The sequence below is a fragment of the Oreochromis aureus genome, linkage group 6 (genome assembly GCF_013358895.1).
Source record: "Oreochromis aureus strain Israel breed Guangdong linkage group 6, ZZ_aureus, whole genome shotgun sequence".
NCBI lineage: Eukaryota > Metazoa > Chordata > Actinopteri > Cichliformes > Cichlidae > Oreochromis > Oreochromis aureus.
In genome coordinates, this window is record NC_052947.1 from 3,981,979 (window position 1) to 4,008,380 (window position 26,402).

A 26,402-nucleotide genomic window follows, 5' to 3' on the forward strand; every position below is an offset into this window, starting at 1 on the left:
CTATGTCTTCCAGTCCTTGGCCTTTTCCCTTTTCATCTCCTCTCCATCTTCTGTCGCACCTCCCTCCAGTTGTCCTTCCATTCTCTCTTTCGTCCTCCTCGACTTGTGTCGCAAGGTGGAGGGCAGACAGTTAGCCAGAAAGAGGACAGCAAAGAGACAGAGCAGAGAGAGGACAGCACCCACGCCAAGTTCCAACTCATGAGTTCCCTGCTCGTTTTCCTCTGCTCCTCCTTTATCCTGGCTTGGAAAGAAATACACCTTGCCTTCGTCCAGGCTCGGCATCAGCACTGCTCTTTCTAGAGTGTTTCGACTGACCATGCCTCCTTTGTCCACCTCATTCCACCTTCTGTTAGTCATGGTCTGACTTACTTTCTCATAGTAGTTACTGCTGGTGCTCTCGTTCCAATTTTCATCTTTGTTTGATGAGTAAGTGTCACCGTGTGATTCAACCAGTGTGTCTGAAATGTCAAACTCAAACGCCACACCATCCTCGCTCTTCTTGGCTACCGTCTGCATGAAGTCCAGGTCTAAGTTGACCCTTATCCAGCCTGATCCCCTCGCCAGCCTCCGGGTCCCTTCTCGTCTTGTAGAAGCCTGCTGCTCCTCGTTCTCTTCACCAAAAGAGTTTGAGACAATCAGCTGATCGGCGCACGTAGAAACCAGAAGCTCTGCTTGCAGTAAAGGCCCACCTCCGTCACCCTGAGCAAAGACGCGTTGATTGGAACTGGGTGTCACCATAACAACACTCTCAGCCAATGAGGAGAGACGCAGGGAGAAGGGAAGGTCACTGAAAGAGGAGAGGAGGGACGCAGTGTCGTCACTGAACTGCAGCCAGACACTGACGGAGGCCTCCTACAGAGAAAACAGGACAAATTTATCTCAGCTTCAGTGGATTAATGAGACTTCAGGAAGTGGAATGAAAAGAGTGTTTGTCACCTGGTGATAGCGGTACATGGTGTTGTAGGCTGTCACTGTTGCTGTGATGATGGAGGGGAGGGCAGGGCTGGACTTCACTGACATTCCCAGGCCACTGACTGCTTGTACAGACAGGTCACCAGCGCTGACAGTGTCAGAGGACACAGTGATGTCACATGCGCCCAACATGCCATCCCACTGCTCCGAGATAACCTAAGGAAGAAGGTGAGAGTGAGAGGAGATGCTCAAGGAGTGAAACAATAGCAGTTAACTCATGCACAACTGTCGCCTACGTGCAGTGATGTCTTTCCAGGTCTTAATCCTATCAAGATGTTTTGGGGACTGAGGGAAGCCACACGGGGGTCTTCTACTCTCAGCCAGTTACGGACCAGCTCAGTCACATCTACAAACCAATCTGAGGAACCCAGGTGGTGTGTGGTTCTGCTGTGGGAGTCCTGAGCTGTGAACTGGGTCAGAACCTGGACTGAGGAGCGCTGATACACCGGCACACACCTGAGCAAGAAGAAAACACACGAGGGATTAAAGATCCTGACGTATTTGTGTCTGCATGTTGGAGAAATGTGCGTGCAAGTTTACTCTGAAAGAAAGAGAGAACCGTGTTTTCTAGGGGTGCAACGGATCACGGTTTATCCGAAATCCGAACCGATCCCACTCCACGGTTCGGTACGCACGTGATCCGAAGATTCGAAAAAGAAAAAAAAGTATGTGTATGGTGCGCGTCGTCAGTCTGTCAAGCGGTAGCGCTAGCGGTCCAAGTAGGGAGCAGAGGAGTTTGGCATTTAAGCAGCCCTTTGCTGCCCAGTCCGACCGGGCTAAAGCTAAAAGCTAATGGGGTGTTTAGCTGCAGACGGGAGGCCGTCGTCTGTTGTGCAAAACAAGGTTTAAACTGTGATGAACGTGCTTGACCCACGCTATGATATCTCGTTCGTTGCGTCCACTTCAGTGACAAGATCCTTCCAAGCATGTATGAGCAGGAGAAGTTTAAAGTTACGGCTGAACTGTCCCAGGCATCTTCTGTTGCTCCAACTACAAATGGGTGGAGCTCCAGGGCAACGGAAAGCCACGTGACCGTGACCGCCCGTTATATCACAGCGGAGAGGTAGATACAAAGCCCTGCACTGCCCTATAGATTACATTAGATTAGATGAAACTTTATTTATTTCTCGGGTGGGTTCCTCCGGAAATTCAGTTTCAGTAGCACAGCACCCACAGAAGTTGCAGAATGTGAGCAGAAATATACAATGTTTACACATATATAAATACAGAGTATACAAAAGGGATAAATAGAATAAATAGGAATAAGGATACAAGGAACGGCACATTTCAAGTATTGTGAGTCTATTGCACCGTTGGATATTAACAAAAACTATTGCACAGTGAAAAGGCACTACAGCTTACTTGTTCCCCCTCCTCTGTCCCCGTTTCCCCTCCAGCGAGGAGTTAAACAATTTGATGGCGTGTGGGACAAAGGACTTGACTTTGGGAGAAGCAACCTGTCACTGAACAGACTCCTCTGGTTGTTTATGGCCATGTGCAGATGATGCAGAGGCTGCCCAGCATGGTCCATAATGTCCATATTGCACCTTAATTTGTTTTAATATAAGTGCGTGGAATGAGTCTTCAGTTGAATGTTTTTAATAGGCAAAAATACTTAAATAAGTAAAGGGCGAGTAGAATTTTTGTCTTTTTTTTTCTATTTTTGCTGATCCGAAAATTGATCCGATCCGTGACTTTAAAACCGTGATCCGATCCGAACCGTGAGATTTTTGATCCGTTGCACCCCTAGTGTTTTCCATCCAAATGTTGCCGATGACAACACTGATATTTTAATGCCAACACATTCTCTTTCTCAAATGACGTCTCGTCAGGAGCTCTGAGGCACAATGATGTAGTCAATTTTTTCTTTTTTTGGGGGGGGGGGGTTGTTATTAAAAGCCCCAAATTACATTAACATTCATGTTCCCACTGAACTTTGTAATTATACAAAAAACAATAACAACAACAACCTTAGTTGCAAGTTAGCAGCTCCTCAGATTACAACCCAGATCAATGCCACACAGAGTTCCTGTCGCAGACACATCTCTGCATCAACTGTTCAGAGCACACTGTGTGAATCAGGCCTTTATGGTCAAATAGCTGCTAAGAAACTACAACTAAGAAAAAGCAACAAGAAGAGATTTGTTTGGGCCAAGAAACACAAGGAATGGAAACTAGACCAGTGGACATCTGTGCTTTGGTCTGATGAGTCCAGATCTGAGATCTTTGGTTCCACCTGCCGTGTCTTTGTGTGACACAGAAAAGGTGAATGATGGTCTCTACATGCATGGTTCTCACTGTGAAGCATGGAGGCGGAGGTGTGATGGTGACACTGTTGGGGATTTATTCAAAACTGAAGCCACACTGAACCATCATGGCTACCACAGCATCCTGCAGCAACACGCCAGGACAGGACAGGGCAATGACCCCAAACACACCTCCAGGCTGTGTAAGGGTTATTTGACCAAGAAGGAGAGTGATGGAGTGCTGCACCAGATGGCCTGGCCTCCACAGTCACCTGACCTAAACCCAATGGAGATGGTTTGGGATGAGATGGACTGCAGAGTGAAGGCAAAAGGACCAACAAGTGCACAGCATCTCTGGGAACTCCTTCAAGACTGTTGGAAACCATTTCAGGTGACGACCTCATGAAGGTCATGGAGAGAGAGAGCCAAGAGTGAGCAAAGCAGTAATCGAAGCAAACGGTGGATATTAGGAGGAATCTAGAATATAAAACATGTTAACTACATAACTCCATATATCCATCCATCCATTCGCTTCCGCTTATCCTTTTCAGGGTCGCGGGGGGCACTGGAGCCTATCCCAGCTGTCGTTCAGAGGCTGTCAGATTGGTGTGTAGATAACAACCTGGACCTCAATACCACCAAGACAAAAGAACTGGTAGTCGACTTCAGGAGGAGGAAGTCTGAGCTGCAGCCTGTCAGCATCAACGGGGAGTGCGTGGAAAGGGTCTCCAGGTTCAAGTTCCTAGGTGTGCACATAGACACAGACCTCCAATGGAGCTCTAACACCTCTGTGGTTTTAAAGAAAGCCCAACAGCATCTCCACTTTCTGAGAATCCTCAGAAAATGGACCTAAAGAAGGAGCTGTTGACCGTCTGCTACCGCTGCTCCATTCAAAGTGTGCTGACATACTGCATCTGTGTGGGGTTCTCCAGCTGCACCACAGCACACAAAAAGCCACTTCAGAGGGTCATTAATATGGCCCCCAAATCACTGGACATCCTCTTCCCTCCCTGAAGGACCTGTACAGCACTCGCTGTCTCAAGAGGGCACGCAGCATCCTACGGGACGGTACACACCCAGGACACCGGGTGTTTAAGCTGCTGCCGTCTGGCAGGAGGTTCAGGCTGCTGAGGTCCCGAACAAATAGACTCAAGTACAACAGGGCAACAGTCCTAATCAGTGCTAACAGCTGACCTGATTGGCTACCTCCCTGGACTTTTTGGGGGGATAACAACAGTAACAATAATAACATTAATAATATTTATTTTCCTAACAAGATGCAATAATAACAATGTTTTCCAATTTCATTGTACTATTGTACTATGTATAACTGTGCAATGACAATAAAGAGTTATCTTATCTTATCTTATCTTATCTTATCTTATCTTATCCAGACTTTGACTGGCAGGGTAAATAAAGTCCATGTTTGTGCCTCATGATGAGTGTCTGTAAACCTCTGACCACTCACTCATATGCCTCCAAAGACAATTCATCTGCTGGATCTGAGGAAGACCTTGTTTGAAAGAAGAGAAATTCAGCTTTGACTTGAGTGTAAAATTATGGTTGTGTGGTGGTAATTATTGGATTACTGGCAGGTTGAAAAGATTTCAGTGCAGTTTTTCTGCTTCTCCCACACTCTGCCTCGCTCACTGACCTGAATGAGGATTTTTTTTAAATATACAAACTGTGAAACATATATTTTTCATAATCATCCCGTTGCATGACCCAGTTTTGGCCAAGCTTTAACTGTTGGACAGATGGCTGAACCCAAATCACGCCCCCCTCCTCCCCCCCAGTGCTTGGCAGTTGTTGTGCAGTGTTGTGTTGATATGCTGTGTTTTCTCCAAACATGCTGCTGTGCATTACGGCCACACATTGGTCTGGTACGGTCATTGTTCTGGTCTTCTAGTTTGTTCAGATGGAACTCTGCAAATCTGTGTCATCATGTGGCACTTCCAGAAAACCCAGATTTGTTCAGTCTTTGTCTGATTGTGAACTTGAACTAAGTCTGAGATGTAGCTGTTGTTTTTTCTTTTTTTGTTTCTCTGAACATTGCATGCTTTGACCTTCGGGTGCTAGAATTTGTACTCCTAGGAAGATTGTGGCATTGTTAACATGCACATGAATGCTTCAGAGCAGCAAAGTGCCCAAACTTCAGATTGTACCTTCTTCAGAGATGTGGTCCATCTGTGTGGACCTTCCTCATCAACAGCTTGAATCCATCTCCGATTCCTCTTGCTTTCCTCCTACCTGGTCTCCTGCTCGTCCCTACTTTCCCTACATTCAGCATCCCTACTGTCATCGCCACACTCCCGCTTTCCCGCTCTTCTCTTCTTTTGTCTTTGGCCAACAGTTTCCACCAGGACCCTGTTGACAAGTAGTACTGGAGGCGGTTGTTGTTACCCTGGGCCCCGACTGACTCTTTCTGGTGATCCGTGTGTTTAATTTGGACAAAATTTGACACCATGCTCTAATATATGAATGCAGTATATGAATGCAGTATATGAATGCAGTGTATGAATGTAGTATATGAATGCAGTATATGAATGTAGTATATGAATGCAGTGTATGAATGTTGTGTATGAATGTAGTGTATGAATGTAATATATGAATGTTGTGTATGAATGCAGTATATGAATGCAGTATATGAATGTACTATATGAATGCAGTATATGAATGCAGTGTATGAATGTAGTATATGAATGCAGTATATGAATGTAGTATATGAATGCAGTATATGAATGTAGTGTATGAATGTAATATATGAATGCAGTATATGAATGCAGTATATGAATGTTGTGTATGAATGCAGTGTATGAATGCAGTATATGAATGTAGTATATGAATGCAGTATATGAATGTAGTATATGAATGCAGTATATGAATGCAGTGTATGAATGTAGTATATGAATGCAGTATATGAATGTAGTATATGAATGCAGTATATGAATGTAGTGTATGAATGTAGTATATGAATGTAATATATGAATGCAGTATATGAATGTAGTATATGAATGCAGTATATGAATGTAGTGTATGAATGTAGTATATGAATGTAATATATGAATGCAGTATATGAATGTAGTATATGAATGTAGTGTATCAATTTAATATATGAATGCAGTATATGAATGTAGTATATGAATGTTGTGTATGAATGCAGTATATGAATGTAGTATATGAATGCAGTATATGAATGCAGTGTATGAATGTAGTATATGAATGCAGTATATGAATGTAGTATATGAATGCAGTATATGAATGTAGTATATGAATGTAATATATGAATGCAGTATACGAATGTAGTATATGAATGCAGTATATGAATGTAGTGTATGAATGTAGTATATGAATGTAATATATGAATGCAGTATATGAATGTAGTATATGAATGTAGTGTATCAATGTAATATATGAATGCAGTATATGAATGTAATATATGAATGCAGTGTATCAATGTAATATATGAATGCGGTATATGAATGCAGTATATGAATGTAGTGTATGAATGCAGTATGTGAATGTAATATATGAATGCAGTGTATGAATGTAGTGTATGAATGTAGTATATGAATGCAGTATATGAATGTAATATATGAATGCAGTATATGAATGCAGTGTATGAATGTAGTATATGAATGTTGTATATGAATGTAATATATGAATGCAGTATATGAATGCAGTGTATGAATGTAGTATACGAATGCAGTGTATGAATATAATATATGAATGCAGTGTATGAATGTAGTATATGAATGTTGTATATGAATGTAATATATGAATGCAGTATATGAATGCAGTATATGAATGTAATATATGAATGCAGTATATGAATGCAGTGAATGAATGTAGTGTATGAATGTAGTATATGAATGCAGTATATGAATGCAGTATATGAATGTAATATATGAATGCAGTATATGAATGTAATATATGAATGCAGTATATGAATGCAGTGTATGAATGTAGTATATGAATGTTGTATATGAATGTAATATATGAATGCAGTATATGAATGCAGTGTATGAATGTAGTATACGAATGCAGTGTATGAATGTAATATATGAATGCAGTGTATGAATGTAGTATATGAATGTTGTATATGAATGTAATATATGAATGCAGTATATGAATGCAGTGTATAAATGTAGTATACGAATGCAGTGTATGAATGTAGTATATGAATGCAGTGTATGAATGCAGTATATGAATGTAATATATGAATGCAGTATATGAATGTAGTGTATGAATGTAGTGTATGAATGTTGTATATGAATGTAATATATGAATGCAGTATATGAATGCAGTGTATGAATGTAGTATACGAATGCAGTGTATGAATGTAATATATGAATGCAGTGTATGAATGTAGTGTATGAATGTAGTGTATGAATGTAGTATATGAATGTTGTATATGAATGTAATATATGAATGCAGTATATGAATGCAGTGTATGAATGTAGTATACGAATGCAGTGTATGAATGTAATATATGAATGCAGTGTATGAATGCAGTGTATGAATGTAGTATACGAATGCAGTATATGAATGCAGTATATGAATGTAATATATGAATGCAGTATATGAATGTAGTGTATGAATGTAGTGTATGAATGTTGTATATGAATGTAATATATGAATGCAGTATATGAATGCAGTGTATGAATGTAGTATACGAATGCAGTGTATGAATGTAATATATGAATGCAGTGTACGAATGTAGTGTATGAATGTAGTGTATGAATGTAGTATATGAATGTTGTATATGAATGTAATATATGAATGCAGTATATGAATGCAGTGTATGAATGTAGTATACGAATGCAGTGTATGACTGTAATATATGAATGCAGTGTATGAATGTAGTATATGAATGTTGTATATGAATGTAATATATGAATGCAGTATATGAATGCAGTATATGAATGCAGTGTATGAATGTAATATATGAATGCAGTGTATGAATGCAGTATATGAATGCAGTATATGAATGTAATATATGAATGCAGTATATGAATGCAGTGTATGAATGTAGTATACGAATGCAGTGTATGAATGCAGTGTATGAATGCAGTATATGAATGTAATATATGAATGCAGTATATGAATGCAGTGTATGAATGCAGTATATGAATGCAGTATATGAATGTAATATATGAATGCAGTATATGAATGTAGTGTATGAATGTAGTATATGAATGCAGTGTATGAATGCAGTATATGAATGCAGTATATGAATGTAATATATGAATGCAGTATATGAATGTAGTGTATGAATGTAGTATATGAATGCAGTGTATGAATGTAGTATATGAATGTAATATATGAATGCAGTGTATGAATGCAGTATATGAATGTAATATATGAATGCAGTATATGAATGCAGTGTATGAATGTAGTACATGAATGCAGTGTATGAATGCAGTATATGAATGTAATATATGAATGCAGTATATGAATGTAGTGTATGAATGCAGTATATGAATGTAATATATGAATGCAGTATATGAATGCTGTGTATGAATGTAGTGTATGAATGTAGTATATGAATGCAGTGTATGAATGCAGTATATGAATGTAATATATGAATGCAGTATATGAATGCAGTGTATGTATGCAGTATATGAATGTAACATATGAATGCAGTGTATGAATGTAATATATGAATGCAGTATATGAATGCAGTGTATGAATGTAGTATATGAATGTAATATATGAATGCAGTATATGAATGCAGTGTATGAATGCAGTATATGAATGTAATATATGAATGCAGTATATGAATGCAGTGTATGAATGTAGTGTATGAATGCAGTATATGAATGTAATATATGAATGCAGTATATGAATGTAGTGTATGAATGTAGTAAATGAATTCAGTGTATGAATGTAATATATGAATGCAGTATATGAATGCAGTATATGAATGTAATATATGAATGCAGTATATGAATGCAGTGTATGAATGTAATATATGAATGCAGTATATGAATTCAGTGTATGAATGTAATATATGAATGCAGTATATGAATGCAGTATATGAATGTAATATATGAATGCAGTATATGAATGCAGTGTATGAATGTAGTGTATGAATGTAGTATATGAATGCAGTATATGAATGCAGTATATGAATGTAATATATGAATGCAGTATATGAATGTAATATATGAATGCAGTATATGAATGCAGTGTATGAATGTAGTATATGAATGTTGTATATGAATGTAATATATGAATGCAGTATATGAATGCAGTGTATAAATGTAGTATACGAATGCAGTGTATGAATGTAATATATGAATGCAGTGTATGAATGTAGTATATGAATGTTGTATATGAATGTAATATATGAATGCAGTATATGAATGCAGTGTATAAATGTAGTATACGAATGCAGTGTATGAATGTAGTATATGAATGCAGTGTATGAATGCAGTATATGAATGTAATATATGAATGCAGTATATGAATGTAGTGTATGAATGTAGTGTATGAATGTTGTATATGAATGTAATATATGAATGCAGTATATGAATGCAGTGTATGAATGTAGTATACGAATGCAGTGTATGAATGTAATATATGAATGCAGTGTATGAATGTAGTGTATGAATGTAGTGTATGAATGTAGTATATGAATGTTGTATATGAATGTAATATATGAATGCAGTGTATGAATGTAGTATACGAATGCAGTGTATGAATGTAATACATGAATGCAGTGTATGAATGCAGTGTATGAATGTAGTATACGAATGCAGTATATGAATGCAGTATATGAATGTAATATATGAATGCAGTATATGAATGTAGTGTATGAATGTAGTGTATGAATGTAGTGTATGAATGTTGTATATGAATGTAATATATGAATGCAGTATATGAATGCAGTGTATGAATGTAGTATACGAATGCAGTGTATGAATGTAATATATGAATGCAGTGTACGAATGTAGTGTATGAATGTAGTGTATGAATGTAGTATATGAATGTTGTATATGAATGTAATATATGAATGCAGTATATGAATGCAGTGTATGAATGTAGTATATGAATGTTGTATATGAATGTAATATATGAATGCAGTATATGAATGCAGTGTATGAATGTAGTATACGAATGCAGTATATGAATGTAATATATGAATGTAGTGTATGAATGTAGTATATGAATGTAGTGTATGAATGCAGTATATGAATGTAATATATGAATGCAGTATATGAATGTAATATATGAATGCAGTATATGAATGCAGTGTATGAATGTAGTATATGAATGTTGTATATGAATGTAATATATGAATGCAGTATATGAATGCAGTGTATGAATGTAGTATACGAATGCAGTGTATGAATGTAATATATGAATGCAGTGTATGAATGTAGTATATGAATGTTGTATATGAATGTAATATATGAATGCAGTATATGAATGCAGTGTATAAATGTAGTATACGAATGCAGTGTATGAATGTAGTATATGAATGCAGTGTATGAATGCAGTATATGAATGTAATATATGAATGCAGTATATGAATGTAGTGTATGAATGTAGTGTATGAATGTTGTATATGAATGTAATATATGAATGCAGTATATGAATGCAGTGTATGAATGTAGTATACGAATGCAGTGTATGAATGTAATATATGAATGCAGTGTATGAATGTAGTGTATGAATGTAGTGTATGAATGTAGTATATGAATGTTGTATATGAATGTAATATATGAATGCAGTATATGAATGCAGTGTATGAATGTAGTATACTGAATGCAGTGTATGAATGTAATATATGAATGCAGTGTATGAATGCAGTGTATGAATGTAGTATACGAATGCAGTATATGAATGCAGTATATGAATGTAATATATGAATGCAGTATATGAATGTAGTGTATGAATGTAGTGTATGAATGTAGTGTATGAATGTTGTATATGAATGTAATATATGAATGCAGTATATGAATGCAGTGTATGAATGTAGTATACGAATGCAGTGTATGAATGTAATATATGAATGCAGTGTACGAATGTAGTGTATGAATGTAGTGTATGAATGTAGTATATGAATGTTGTATATGAATGTAATATATGAATGCAGTATATGAATGCAGTGTATGAATGTAGTATACGAATGCAGTGTATGAATGTAATATATGAATGCAGTGTATGAATGTAGTATATGAATGTTGTATATGAATGTAATATATGAATGCAGTATATGAATGCAGTGTATGAATGTAGTATACGAATGCAGTGTATGAATGTAGTATATGAATGCAGTGTATGAATGCAGTGTATGAATGTAATATATGAATGCAGTATATGAATGCAGTATATGAATGTAATATATGAATGCAGTATATGAATGTAGTGTATGAATGTAGTGTATGAATGTAGTGTATGAATGTTGTATATGAATGTAATATATGAATGCAGTATATGAATGCAGTGTATGAATGTAGTATACGAATGCAGTGTATGAATGTAATATATGAATGCAGTGTACGAATGTAGTGTATGAATGTAGTGTATGAATGTAGTATATGAATGTAATATATGAATGCAGTATATGAATGCAGTGTATGAATGTAGTATACGAATGCAGTGTATGAATGTAATATATGAATGCAGTGTATGAATGTAGTATATGAATGTTGTATATGAATGTAATATATGAATGCAGTATATGAATGCAGTGTATGAATGTAGTATACGAATGCAGTGTATGAATGTAGTATATGAATGCAGTGTATGAATGCAGTATATGAATGTAATATATGAATGCAGTATATGAATGCAGTGTATGAATGCAGTATATGAATGCAGTATATGAATGTAATATATGAATGCAGTATATGAATGTAGTATATGAATGTAGTATATGAATGCAGTGTATGAATGTAGTATATGAATGTAATATATGAATGTAGTATATGAATGCAGTGTATGAATGCAATACATGAATGTAATATATGAATGCAGTATATGAATGGAGTGTATGAATGTAGTATACGAATGCAGTGTATGAATGTAATATATGAATGCAGTGTATGAATGTAGTATATGAATGTGGTATATGAATGTAATATATGAATGCAGTATATGAATGCAGTGTATGAATGTAGTATACGAATGCAGTGTATGAATGTAGTATATGAATGCAGTGTATGAATGCAGTATATGAATGTAATATATGAATGCAGTATATGAATGCAGTGTATGAATGCAGTATATGAATGTAGTATATGAATGTAATATATGAATGCAGTATATGAATGTAGTATATGAATGCAGTGTATGAATGTAGTATATGAATGTAATATATGAATGTAGTATATGAATGCAGTGTATGAATGCAGTACATGAATGCAGTGTATGAATGTAGTATATGAATGCAGTATATGAATGTAATATATGAATGCAGTATATGAATGTAGTGTATGAATGTAGTATATGAATGCAGTGTATGAATGTAGTATATGAATGTAATATATGAATGCAGTATATGAATGCAGTGTATGAATGTAGTATACAAATGCAGTGCATGAATGCAGTATATGAATGTAATATATGAATGCAGTATATGAATGCAGTATATGAATGTAATATATGAATGCAGTATATGAATGTAGTGTATGAATGTAGTATATGAATGCAGTGTATGAATGTAGTATATGAATGTAATATATGAAAACAGTATATGAATGTAGTGTATGAATGTAGTATATGAATTCAGTGTATGAATGTAATATATGAATGCAGTATATGAATGCAGTATATGAATGTAATATATGAATGCAGTATATGAATGCAGTGTATGAATGTAATATATGAATGCAGTATATGAATGTAGTGTATGAATGTAGTATATGAATGCAGTATATGAATGTAATATATGAATGCAGTATATGAATGTAGTGTATGAATGTAGTATATGAATGTAATATATGAATGCAGTATATGAATGTAGTGTATGAATGTAGTATATGAATTCAGTGTATGAATGTAATATATGAATGTAATATATGAATGCAGTATATGAATGTAATATATGAATTCAGTATATGAATGCAGTGTATGAATGTAATATATGAATGCAGTATATGAATGTAGTGTATGAATGTAGTATATGAATGCAGTATATGAATGTAATATATGAATGCAGTATATGAATGTAGTGTATGAATGTAGTATATGAATGCAGTATATGAATGTAATATATGAATGCAGTATATGAATGTAGTGTATGAATGTAGTATAGGAATGCAGTATATGAATGTAATATATGAATGCAGTATATGAATGTAGTGTATGAATGTAGTATATGAATGTTGTATATGAATTTAATATATGAATGCAGTATATGAATGTAGTGTATGAATGTAGTATATGAATGTTGTATATGAATTTAATATATGGATGCAGTGTATGAATGTAGTATACGAATGCACTGTATGAATGTAGTATATGAATGTAATATATGAATGCAGTGTATGAATGTAGTGTATGAATGTTGTATATGAATGTAATATATGAATGCAGTATATGAATGCAGTGTATGAATGTAGTATACGAATGCAGTGTATGAATGTAATATATGAATGCAGTGTATGAATGTAGTGTATGAATGTAGTGTATGAATGTAGTATATGAATGTTGTATATGAATGTAATATATGAATGCAGTATATGAATGCAGTGTATGAATGTAGTATACGAATGCAGTGTATGAATGTAATATATGAATGCAGTGTATGAATGCAGTGTATGAATGTAGTATACGAATGCAGTGTATGAATGTAGTATATGAATGTAATATATGAATGCAGTGTATGAATGTAGTGTATGAATGTAGTATATGAATGTTCTATATGAATGTAATATATGAATGCAGTATATGAATGCAGTATATGAATGTAATATATGAATGCAGTATATGAATGTAGTGTATGAATGTAGTATATGAATGTTGTATATGAATGTAATATATGAATGCAGTATATGAATGCAGTGTATGAATGTAGTATATGAATGTTGTATATGAATGTAATATATGAATGCAGTATATGAATGCAGTATATGAATGTAATATATGAATGCAGTATATGAATGCAGTATATGAATGCAGTATATGAATGTAATATATGAATGCAGTATATGAATGCAGTGTATGAATGTAGTATATGAATGTTGTATATGAATGTAATATATGAATGCAGTATATGAATGCAGTGTATGAATGTAGTATACGAATGCAGTGTATGAATGTAGTATATGAATGCAGTGTATGAATGCAGTATATGAATGTAATATATGAATGCAGTATATGAATGCAGTGTATGAATGCAGTATATGAATGCAGTATATGAATGTAATATATGAATGCAGTATATGAATGTAGTGTATGAATGTAGTATATGAATGCAGTGTATGAATGCAGTATATGAATGCAGTGTATGAATGCAGTATATGAATGTAGTGTATGAATGTAGTATATGAATGCAGTGTATGAATGCAGTATATGAATGTAATATATGAATGCAGTATATGAATGCAGTGTATGAATGCAGTATATGAATGTAATATATGAATGCAGTATATGAATGTAGTGTATGAATGTAGTATATGAATGCAGTGTATGAATGTAGTATATGAATGTAATATATGAATGCAGTATATGAATGCAGTATATGAATGCAATATATGAATGCAGTATATGAATGCAGTGTATGAATGCAGTATATGAATGCAGTATATGAATGTAATATATGAATGCAGTATATGAATGTAGTGTATGAATGTAGTATATGAATGCAGTGTATGAATGTAGTATATGAATGTAATATATGAATGCAGTATATGAATGCAGTGTATGAATGCAGTATATGAATGTAATATATGAATGCAGTATATGAATGCAGTGTATGAATGCAGTATATGAATGCAGTATATGAATGTAATATATGAATGCAGTATATGAATGCAGTGTATGAATGCAGTATATGAATGCAGTATATGAATGTAGTATATGAATGCAGTATATGAATGTAATATATGAATGCAGTATATGAATGTAGTGTATGAATGTAGTATATGAATGCAGTGTATGAATGTAGTATATGAATGTAATATATGAATGCAGTATATGAATGCAGTGTATGAATGCAGTATATGAATGTAATATATGAATGCAGTATATGAATGCAGTGTATGAATGCAGTATACGAATGCAGTATATGAATGTAATATATGAATGCAGTATATGAATGCAGTGTATGAATGCAGTATATGAATGCAGTATATGAATGTAATATATGAATGTAGTATATGAATGTAGTGTATGAATGTAATATATGAATGCAGTATATGAATGCAGTGTATGAATGCAGTATATGAATGTAGTATATGAATGCAGTGTATGAATGTAGTATATGAATGTAATATATGAATGCAGTATATGAATGTAGTGTATGAATGTAGTATATGAATGCAGTGTATGAGTGCAGTATATGAATGTAATATATGAATGCAGTATATGAATGTAGTGTATGAATGCAGTATATGAATGTAATATATGAATGCAGTATATGAATGCTGTGTATGAATGTAGTGTATGAATGTAGTATATGAATGCAGTGTATGAATGCAGTATATGAATGTAATATATGAATGCAGTATATGAATGCATTGTATGAATGCAGTATATGAATGTAGTGTATGAATGTAGTATATGAATGCCGTGTATGAATGCAGTATATGAATGTAATATATGAATGCAGTATATGAATGTAGTGTATGAATGTAGTATATGAATGCAGTGTATGAATGCAGTATATGAATGTAATATATGAATGCAGTATATGAATGCAGTGTATGAATGCAGTATATGAATGTAATATATGAATGCAGTATATGAATGCTGTGTATGAATGTAGTGTATGAATGTAGTGTATGAATGCAGTATATGAATGTAATATATGAATGCAGTATATGAATGTAGTGTATGAATGTAGTGTATTTTATAGTGATTTAATACTGCACATTATTTCTGTCTGGTAAAATGATGCTAGACCGGATGATTGTGGGGTCATGATGAGTTAATTACATAAACCATTTCAGTTTTCAGTTTTCTCTGTTTTCATTTAGGTATTGTGTAGTTTGGACCAAGCAGTAGAACAGTCAGTGTAGTTCAACAGCCCTTTAAGGAAATGGTTACATCTCCAGAGGAGAGAGGAGATAAACACAGATGCAATGAACTATAATACAACAAGTTAAAACAGACTGAAGACACAGCGGGCCTAGTTTTTACCCTTTCTCTGTGATCAGGTTCCAGCCATCAATGACATTGAGAGTAGGGTCTGCCAAGGAGACATGCAGGGGCATGGATGGAGCCCAAACCTCCAGACACACAGACCCACTGAGCATGCCCAGATGAAACTCCACCACTGCACAGGTCGACCCTAATCCTGATTCACTGCCATCAACGTAGAGGGTAGAGCAGTCACTGGAAACCTGTATGGAAGAGACACATGCAAAATATGCTATTTGTTTCATCTATACAGTTAAAAGTAATCGCACTGGTTTCCTTTTGGCATTGATGTTCAATTAGCTGTCTCGCATGCTTTTCAGATTTGTGCTAAACCTCTCTAAACGCAGTTTGGTAGATGGATGATAATGTTTGGGTTGTGATTTTTTAAAAGGCACGTTACGCTCGGAGTGGAGTTGAATTCTGTTATATTCAGACATCTCTAAAGCCAACGTTACAAACCTCGGAAAATATCACCGAAATGAGGCTTTAATTGCTCTGAGTGTTGAAATGAAGCAGAAAGGCCCTGTATACTGTAAGTACCAGTCCATTTACCCAGAGAGGTTTAGAAACACTGAAGTTTAGTCTTAACTTTGGACCTAGTCAACAGCACAAACTAAACTTAAGATGAACCAGGTGCAGGTCAAATTTGAATGTCAAGCGACAGCATTCGAGCCATCTCTACGATAACCTGGCAAAACGGAGCCACTGAAAAAGACTCCAAGATGTTGTTTAACTGTTTTTGACTTTTACTTTAAGCACAATTTTTTTGGTTAACTAAAAATGGAATTTAATTTATTAATTATATAAAACTTAAACAGTTGCCTCCGGGTGCGTTATATGGTAAGGTGACCCTACAAACTGAAATGAGCTGTGGGCCACAGCTGGCACTGTCGTCTCATTGGAGGACACTTTAGTGTTCAAGGAGTACAAACAAACAAACAAGAAAACACAAACAAATAATACTGAAATGTTTTGTTTGTTTGTGTTTTTTCAAATATTGTATAACAAGATAAAACTGCAAACTCCCTCTTAACTAACTGAATCCTTTAATTGATCTACCAAACAAACACATTGGTCTTTTCTGTCTGCCCACATATGTGGCAGCACTTCTGCTGTCATTGGGTTCATATTTAACAAAATAAAATGCAGACATGAGTGTACACATTAGTTTGTGACTCTCTCACTGAACTAACACAGCCCTCAGCATGTTTGTACTCTCTGCTCATAGTGACATGACGTGGTCTGCAAGTGGCCCCCGGGCCGCGAGTTTGAGACCCCTGACCTACAATAATACAACACAGAAAACCCCAACAATCATATGACCAGCTCTGAGCAAGCGCTTCGGTGACAGTGTCGGGGAAAAACTCTCTTTTAACAGGAAGAAACCTCCAGCAGAACCAGACTGCTCATGAAATTGTGAAATGTGTGTTGTGAGACATGTTGCACCTTGATACTATTCTCATTGATGGAGTGACATGTGACTGCAGAGGTAACATCTGACATCTTCTCGTCGTGGCTTACAGCCAGCACAATGACGGGCAGCAGCACGGGCTGGTTGTTCAGTATAGCTGTGTTGATCAACGTGTTACTCTGTGGACAGACCAACGGGAAACACACCTTCAGAGCAATCAGATGACATGTGATGGGCATCTGATGGACTTTAAAAGAATCACGTACCTCTGTTATAGGTGCAATGCCAAAGATGTGACGATCTGTGAATGAAAAGATGCTCACTGCTCCTACATGGGATGACGGGACGGTAGTACGTCTGGAGTACTCCACCCACCAATTAGCAGGCACCATCATGGCAACACCGAAGCTGCGCCTCAAGCCGTCGACTGACAAACACGCCACCTGCTGGAGGAGAGTGGGACTGCAGGCAGATCGAGATCACATTCAAAGAAAGAAGAAATGAGCTTTATTAACCACATAGACAATCATATGTGCCATTTCCAGGCTGCAGACATAGCCACGCCATTGCAGGGCTTGGTGTTTTGGCATGGGGGGACCTAGCCAGGACCCTTACTGGATACTGGGAAGGAATCGAACTTGGGACTTCCACTCCAAAGGTGTGTAGTCGTTCCACCACACTATCCAGCTGCCATTCTCTGTGTTAGCCCTGCACCAGACTGGAAACCCCTCCAGGGTGCACCCCAACCTCACTTTATGGAAATTGCAGTAAAGTCATTGCAGACTTAGTTCTTTAATAAAGATGGCTGACTTAAATATTTTATTAATATGTTGGGAAAAGGTGTCGCTGAACTTACTCATGTGGCTGCTTTAGTTTTCTCTGTCTTTGGCAGAGGATGGACAACACATCGTGTTTGGAGGCTTGGGTTCTTTCCAGGGTCACTGTCCACATGTCAGAGGTCAAAGTTCTCCGGGCCACTATTGACACCAGGCCCTTCTTCACCTTCATCCTGAAGACACAAAGAGTGGCTATTGACAGCAGCTGTAGACTTGAAAGAAGAGCTGCACAAATGTTCTTTTTAATTACCTAATGGCTGCAAAATGACCACTGACGTTAGCTCTCAGATTCACTGAGACTCTGATTGGCTGTCCTATTAGGACTGGGCCTCTGTGATAGCGAATCACCACATGGGAGTCCAGGTTGAGCTCCTCCTCTTCTTGTCCGCTCGTACAGGACTCGTTTTGTTTGGTGTTGCTCTGCTCTTTCCTCTTGTCCTCTGCCTCCTTCAGGGTCACTGCTTTGATATAGAAAAGTTGCCTCTGGGATTTCACATCTCTGTCCTCCACACATCTGCAAGGATGAGTTAGGACAAATGGACAGTTTAAAGTCAGAGGCCCGAAGCCTAAAATTAATTTCATCAGCATTTGGACTCAATTCAGTTCAACTCAATTTCATTTATGTAGCACCTACAATATTAGAGAGAAACCCCATCAGATGACCCCATATGGACTCGGGGGGCAGGGGAGGGAAAAGGAAGCAGAGGCGACAGGACAAAAAACACACACCAAGCCAAATTCTAAAGTGTATAACTAATGATTAAATTCAATAGAGAGTGAAAAAGAGGTGAGTGGACAAGAAATGCGGCCTAAGACTATTACAAGGTAACTGAGGGAGGATTCAGGGTCATCCAATCCAGCCTTAACTATATGCTCCATCAAAAAGTAAAGTTTGAAGCCTAATCTTAGAATTAAAGAGGGCGTCTGGCTCCCAAACCCAAACTGGGAGCTGGTTCAACAGAAGAGGGGCCTGAAAACTGAAGGCTCTGCCTTTTAAATATCCTAAGAACCACAAATAAACCAGCAGTCTCAGAGCAAAGTGCTCTACTGGGGTGATACAATACTATGAGGTAATTAAGATAAGGTGGGGCCTGATTATTTAAGACCTTGTATGTGAGGAGCAGGATTCTGATTGTAGATTTAACAGGGAGCCAATGAGGACAATGTCTATACAGTCGACCCCACCTACTTGTGGTGCAGTATTCACGGATTCACCGATTCCCTTCAAGAGAGACCTGTTTCAAGATGATAAAATGATATTAGAGTGTTTTAGATGGTAGTTTAATGTATATTTGGTTTTTAACTATTAAAATAGGCAGATAAAAGTGTTTTTAGAGGGTGTCTCAAGTATTCATGGATTTCAGCTACTCGCAGGCGGTTGTGGTCCCTAACCCCGCAAATACCAGGGGTCCACTGTAGGGCAGAAATCTGCTCCCTCTTTCTAGTCCCTGTCAGGACTCTTGCTGCAGCATTTTGGATTAGCTGAAGGCTTTTCAGGAAGTTTTTAGGACATCCTGATAATAATGAATTACAGTAGTCCAGCCTGGAAGTAATAAATGCATGAACTAGTTTTTCAGCGTCACTCTGAGACAGGATATTTCTAACTTTAGAGATGTTGCGCAAATGGAAGAAAGCAGTCTTATATATTTGTTTAATATGTGCGTTGAAGGACATGTCCTGGTCAAAATGACTCCAAGGTTCCTCACAGTGTTACTGGAGGCCAAGGTAATGCCATCCAGAGTAAGAATCTGGTTAGATACCATATTTCTAAGATTTTCAGGGCCGAGTACAATAACCTCAGTTTGATCTGAATTAAGAAGCAGAAAATTCATCAACTTCATCCAGACTTCTGTCTTACATTTCTATAATCTGGCTTCATGGATATAGAAAATTGGGTATCATCTGCAAAGCAGTAAAAATCTATGCTATTCTTCTTAACAATACTGCCTAAGGAAATTATGGAAATGCATAATGTTTAAAGAAATGTTCCCAAACCTGTGAAACTCCATAAAAGGTAAACTTTCATATAAACAAGTAAAGTGAAATATTCAAGGAAATGGGGAGAAGAAGTAGAAAATACAAGTAGAAGGATAGAACACAAATAGAACCTACTAAAAAACAAAAAACATACAGCACCTGAAATAGAAACATTTGTAAAAGCACACACACACACACACACACACACACACACACACACACACACACACACACACAAAAAAAAACAGAAGATTGCTGATTGTGTGTGTGTGTGTGTGCATGTTTGTGTGTGCATGTTTGTGTGTGTGTGTGTGTGTGTGTGTGTGTGTGTGTGTGTGTGTGTGTGCATTTGTCATGAAATGTGTCACAGACGCCCCCAGGAGATGAAAGACAAACAGAGAGAGGCCCAGCAGTCCCAAAGATTGTCGAAGACCTGAGGCCACACATCATGGCAACAACTGCACGGCCACAGGGTGAGAGACCAGAGAACCAGAGGCAACAAGTAGACACATGGCCACAAGTCTGTGCCCTATCCCAACACCAGACCTCCACTCAAGTGACAACAGACACACAAAAAAAAGGACAAGACAAAGTGGTCTGAGCCTGAGAGTAGCTACACCCATCTAATGCTCTCTCACTGTTCAGCTATTTGCCGTGCACCAGTGGCGCTCCATCAGGGAAGGCAAGCAGTGCTTATCTGGTGAAATCTAATAACAGACATACCAAAGTAAAAGGATCTGTCTTCTATCATAAAGTTTCCCATGCTTTAGATCACCATCACCTTGTGGCCCCAGCTTTCTATCGTCCCTGGAATCAGGATTAAGTTCACTCGATTATAGAAAGGGGTCGGCATTCTCATGGGTGTGTCCATGTCCTATTAATGGGTGGACTTTGTCAAGCTGAGAGGCCAGCAGCTTTTTCTGGATGCACATTGTAGATAAGCCTCTGATCTTTGATGAGACTGATGGGAGCTTAGCGTGCAATCTAAGCTGCCGTTTGCACTGTACTGATATCAGTTTCCATCTGTGCTTTATGTCGAAACAGAGCTAACATTAGCAAGTAAACAGGATTTCTCACTCATCATTGTAACAGATTAGTTTTCTATTACTAACAAAGTTGGCCACTTAAGAAACTTTTATTGACTCATCTGGCACATTAGCAAGGCGAGCTTCCATGATGACCCATGCCATGTCCTGTTTGTTTTTCTTCACCAAAGTGCTTCTAACACTGAAACGCAGGTGAATGCATTGGACAGTAGCTGTAACAGTCAACACATCCACTGAAGCAAACCATCAATGTGTTTATCAGTGGCTGAAAAAGTGATAAGACTTGTAAAGCACTATATAAATGGAGTCTCTTTATTCTTTATTAAACTCTTTTTTAAAAATCTTCATCATGACTTCATCATGTGTCCAAGTGGCTGTGACGTAGACTGAGTCGAAGGTCATCTACCAATCAGAAGCTGTGCGTTTAGATCCCTGACTCCTCCAGTCCACATGCTCCAAGTGTTCTTGGACAGTACAGTGTGATATTTAGACAGCACATAGAATAAGACTGCATACATATTTGAATGTGTAGTAAAAAGCACTTTACAAAATAACATATTCTACTATAACATACTGATGGGTTTGTCTAGCATAAACCTATTTGCTGGAACGTTCAAGATAATTCTACTACACAGCAAAGCAAGACACAGGTAGTCAAAGTTCTTTGTACTGCTCGTGCAGAGACCGACTGAAGCCGAGTGTCGTTCCACCCACTTGACCTCCGTCGGACTCTCAGCCAGGTTCCCTGTAGCGCTCCTTTTATTGTGGCTACATGCATATGCATAGGTTCATTAACATATAACATCTTACATAGGTATACATGTAAACAAAGAGTACCTTGTCTGTGTGTCGTGTAGGGTGTGTGTGTGTGTGTGGGGGGGTGTCAAGATGTGACCCTGTGAACGACTCCCCTAAATCTGCTGGCCTGGAAGTCCAGCAGTTCATCTAAACAAAAGGCACTTATGCTAAAACAGACATAGATGTGTTTACCATACCATGAAACAATAACAGAAGGTACGAACTCTCTCATGACCCCAGGATGTGTGTGTATCTCAGAGTGCTCTGGGAGGCACACAGAGTCTTTGCAGACTGCTAAGGATCAGACATCCTATCAATATGCAATCGATCATAGACCTCTAAGGATATATGGTTATATATTTCTAAGCATAAATGACAATCCACAATATAAACCTAACACATACCCTGCTGCTGTTATCTTTAGGTCAGCCACTGAGTAGTACAGCTGTATATGGTTTTTCATGGGACCCCGTTGGTTACTGCGGGCCCGTGGACCATCCATCTGGATGTCCCCATCTACATTTGGATGGTATCTGAAAGAGACACGAGTACACTGTGGGACTGGGCATTTATAGAAAACTACTTCAAGCAAGAGCTCACAGCACACAGTTGTTTGGTAAAAGTCACAACTGTAGCTTATGTTAAGAAAAATGCACTTATTCCACAAAATGTTCATGTTCTTATGCCAAACGTCTCTCTGTGAGGTTTACTCATATATATATTCAATGCTGGATTCAACAGATGCTCGTAACTTTGCAGACTTTGCATTAATATTGCCTTTATATTAGAAGTGCTTATTAGAGGGATTTAATCATTAGCATAACTGAACTGAACGTGAGCAAACCCAAAGAGATGGTGGTGACCTTCTCCAGTAGGCAGAGGGATCTGGCTGCTTCAGTCACCACCACCATCCATGGGAAGCCAGTGGAGGTAGTTGAGGAGTACAAATACCTGGGAACCATCTTTGACAACCTCATGAAATTTTCTGCCAACACAGAGGACCAATTTTCTGCCAACACAACTCAGGTGGTGCCACCAACGGCTATACCTCCTTAGGAAACTCAACTCCTTTGGAGTCAGCACACCCATCATGATGACTTTCTACTACGCCTTCCTGGAAAGCCTCATGACCTTCTCCATCACCTGCTGTTTCCACTCCCTCAGCCTTCATGACAGGAACAGACTGCAGCCCACTGCATCAGTGTGCTCTAAAATCATTGGCCTGCCTGTCAGAACTCTGGCACAGGTTTTCAGCCAACAGGCTTAGACAGGCAGCCAAAATCATCAATGACCCCTCTCACATTCTTCACCCCGCATTTCAATGGCTAAAGGGATTTGAGTCACCAGTACAGCTATGATTTTATAAACCATATAAATAATAATGTAAGTCTATGAATTCATTTCCAGCTGGTGCTTTTTTAGTCTTGCAATCACGTCACCTCAGAAACTGCGCAGTTGCTTGCTGGTGGTTGCCATGATGGCGTATGCTCCGTTGCCATTTTCGCTTCTGCATCCAGTGATGTGTATGGCGGGTATTACTGTACCATGGATGCGACTGGTTGACAAGTGGATTGCTGAACCAGGAACTGGGCAGTGTCAGAGTTACCACACACAAACCTAGAGGAGGCTGGGAAACAAGACAGTCGTGTAGTCGTAAAAGGAAAACGAAGTGAAACGACTGACCAAGAAAGAGAGACATTAGACAAAGAAAACATTACAAAATCTGTTCTTCACCTGTGTGATACAGGAGGCCTTGTGCTCCTCTGTCTCCTTGAAAGCCAGTAGAGTGATGCAGTTCCGAAGATCAGAACTGATGTTGCCTCGCTTGTGAAACAGTACCCTCACCCTGAACCTCTCCTGACCTCCCTTATCCCGCTCTATTTCCACGCTCTCTGAGAGAAGGGAGGCAGACAAAGGCGGAGAGGCAGGGAGGACGGACTCTGGTATAAGCTGTGGATGAAAAAAATACAGATTAATCTGTGGGGGTTTTCAGTTACATCTCCATCTCTCATCATCTTTTCTCTTCTGCTTACCTGTGTCACAGAGTGAGGGCCGAATGAAGCCCTGAGGCCGGGCTTGGTAGCCCACCCTGTTGGAGGCAGCATGAACATACTCTGAGAAAAGGCAAAAGGGCTAAAGTTGGAGAAAAGAGGGCCGAGCTCTGCTTGGGACAGAGGGAGAAACTGCCAAGAAGGGGGGGTGACTGACATCTGGACTGGCAGGGAGAGAGGAAGAGGAGGCTGCAGGAGGGATGGAGGGACTGAGTCAGTAAAAAAAGAGAAGCAGGTGTAAAGGACATGTTACTATCACAGGGTCATAAATGTCAGACTTGCTGAGATTTGCATAAACGGCCTTCCTTCCTGTTATATTTGGGCGAGGCATCAACCCATACTTTGTCCAAAGAACCCTAACACACCAACAGCACTGTGGTATCAGATTGCCTGATTAGTTGGACGGCCTTTGCTGATGGCAGGCATTCGCTGTGACATTGTTTCAGGAAGCTTATGCTGTTTTACATTTGCCTCTGTCCAGAGCTGCACCTTTAATCAAGATCTTATATTGATGATGAGGGAGTGCACTTATGCATAAAGTCGTCTACATCTCAAAGATTCTCAGTGGGGTTAAATTCTGGACTCTACGATGACCAGTCCATGTGTGGTAATGTCAGCGCAAATCTAAAATGAACATAAATTAAAATGTACCAAAGTAAAGCAGTCTGTCTCCTTTTATCTCCAACATCATCCATTTCATTACTGCCATATTGAGGCCATTCACAGACAATCCATGCAATCCACATTTTTAATTCAATTTATTTTTATTTACATAGTGCATAATCACAACAACAGTCATCTCAATGCGCTTTATACTGTAAGGTAGACCCTACAATAATACACACAGAGAAAAACCCAACAATCATATGACCCCCTATGAACAAGCACTTTGGCAACAGTGAGAAGGAAAAACTCCCTTTTAACAGGAAGAAACCTCCGGCAGAACCAGGCTCAGGGAGGGGCGGGGCCATCTGCTGCAAGGGTAAGAAGACGGGACAAAGACAGAGAGCCAGAGATTCATAACTAACAGTTTCAATGCAGAACGGTGGATAAACACATAGAGAGTAAAAACGTGACTTATCTTATTTTAAATTGCTCTCAAATAAATACAAGATAGCAATGCTTTGGTCCTTTTACATCGTGCTCTTCTCTTGGCTCTTGACGGAGGCAGCCACACTTTCTCCTTCTCCCTTATCTTTCCTGCTTGGCTTCTCATATCTTTGTATAGTCTTGCTTATTCTCTAACCCTAAGAGAGTCTCCCAGACTTGTTCTCTAAAAACCTAAAGAAGAATTATGGATTTGATCAACTGGTCCCTTAATGAAACTGACAACTCCTGGGCTTGGGAGAGCCCGATTGTCCTGCGGAGACGTTTGCTGCCGGATACTCGATGGTCGGTTGCATTGTGTGTCTGGCGACACTCTCAATGGAGGACATTGAACGACATCTACAAATTTGGAACCACGATAACAGAGTTCTGGCTGATTGGAGCTGGCTCGGACCTGGCTTATCGAAGAACAAGAAGCGGCTACAGCTGTTTAAAATGCCACAAGGCTGGCCGACATGATAGACGATGGGCAGGGCTGTGAGGACTCAGACTGTGTTTATTGAATGCAATATGGATACGATCTTGGAGAAGCTCAGGGCTCTGGTATATGGATAACATCTTGAAGAAGAACAACGGGAATTGAGAGACCTGGTGACCAGTGACGGACATTAGACCTACTGTAAAATTGGAAGCAGTTTGTTCGC

General features: G+C 38.0%; 1 protein-coding gene across 1 annotated transcript; it reads right to left on the reverse strand.

Annotated features, from left to right (window-relative positions):
• On the reverse strand, positions 1–26,087 carry tmem132a (transmembrane protein 132A). Its single transcript, XM_039613116.1, has 13 exons — positions 25,982–26,087; positions 24,634–24,689; positions 24,335–24,550; positions 24,040–24,227; positions 23,005–23,133; positions 19,030–19,293; positions 18,800–18,952; positions 18,210–18,405; positions 17,979–18,122; positions 16,533–16,735; positions 1,209–1,428; positions 937–1,128; positions 1–852 (listed from the first exon to the last, which is right to left on the reverse strand). Exons 1-13 carry the CDS (start codon positions 26,085–26,087, stop codon positions 1–3), a joined length of 2,919 nt encoding a protein of 972 aa, XP_039469050.1.
• Positions 26,088–26,402: the final 315 nt, after the last annotated feature.

Coding starts and splice junctions, on each gene's coding strand:
- tmem132a (XM_039613116.1), bottom strand. CDS start 26,087: ATGTCCTCCATTGAGAGTGTCGCCAGACACACAATGCAACCGACCATC. Junction 18,406..18,799: donor AAACTAAAGCAGCCACATGA/GTAAGTTCAGCG, acceptor ATCTGCCTGCAG/TCCCACTCTCCTCCAGCAGG. Junction 18,123..18,209: donor GCATTGCACCTATAACAGAG/GTACGTGATTCT, acceptor GTCTGTCCACAG/AGTAACACGTTGATCAACAC.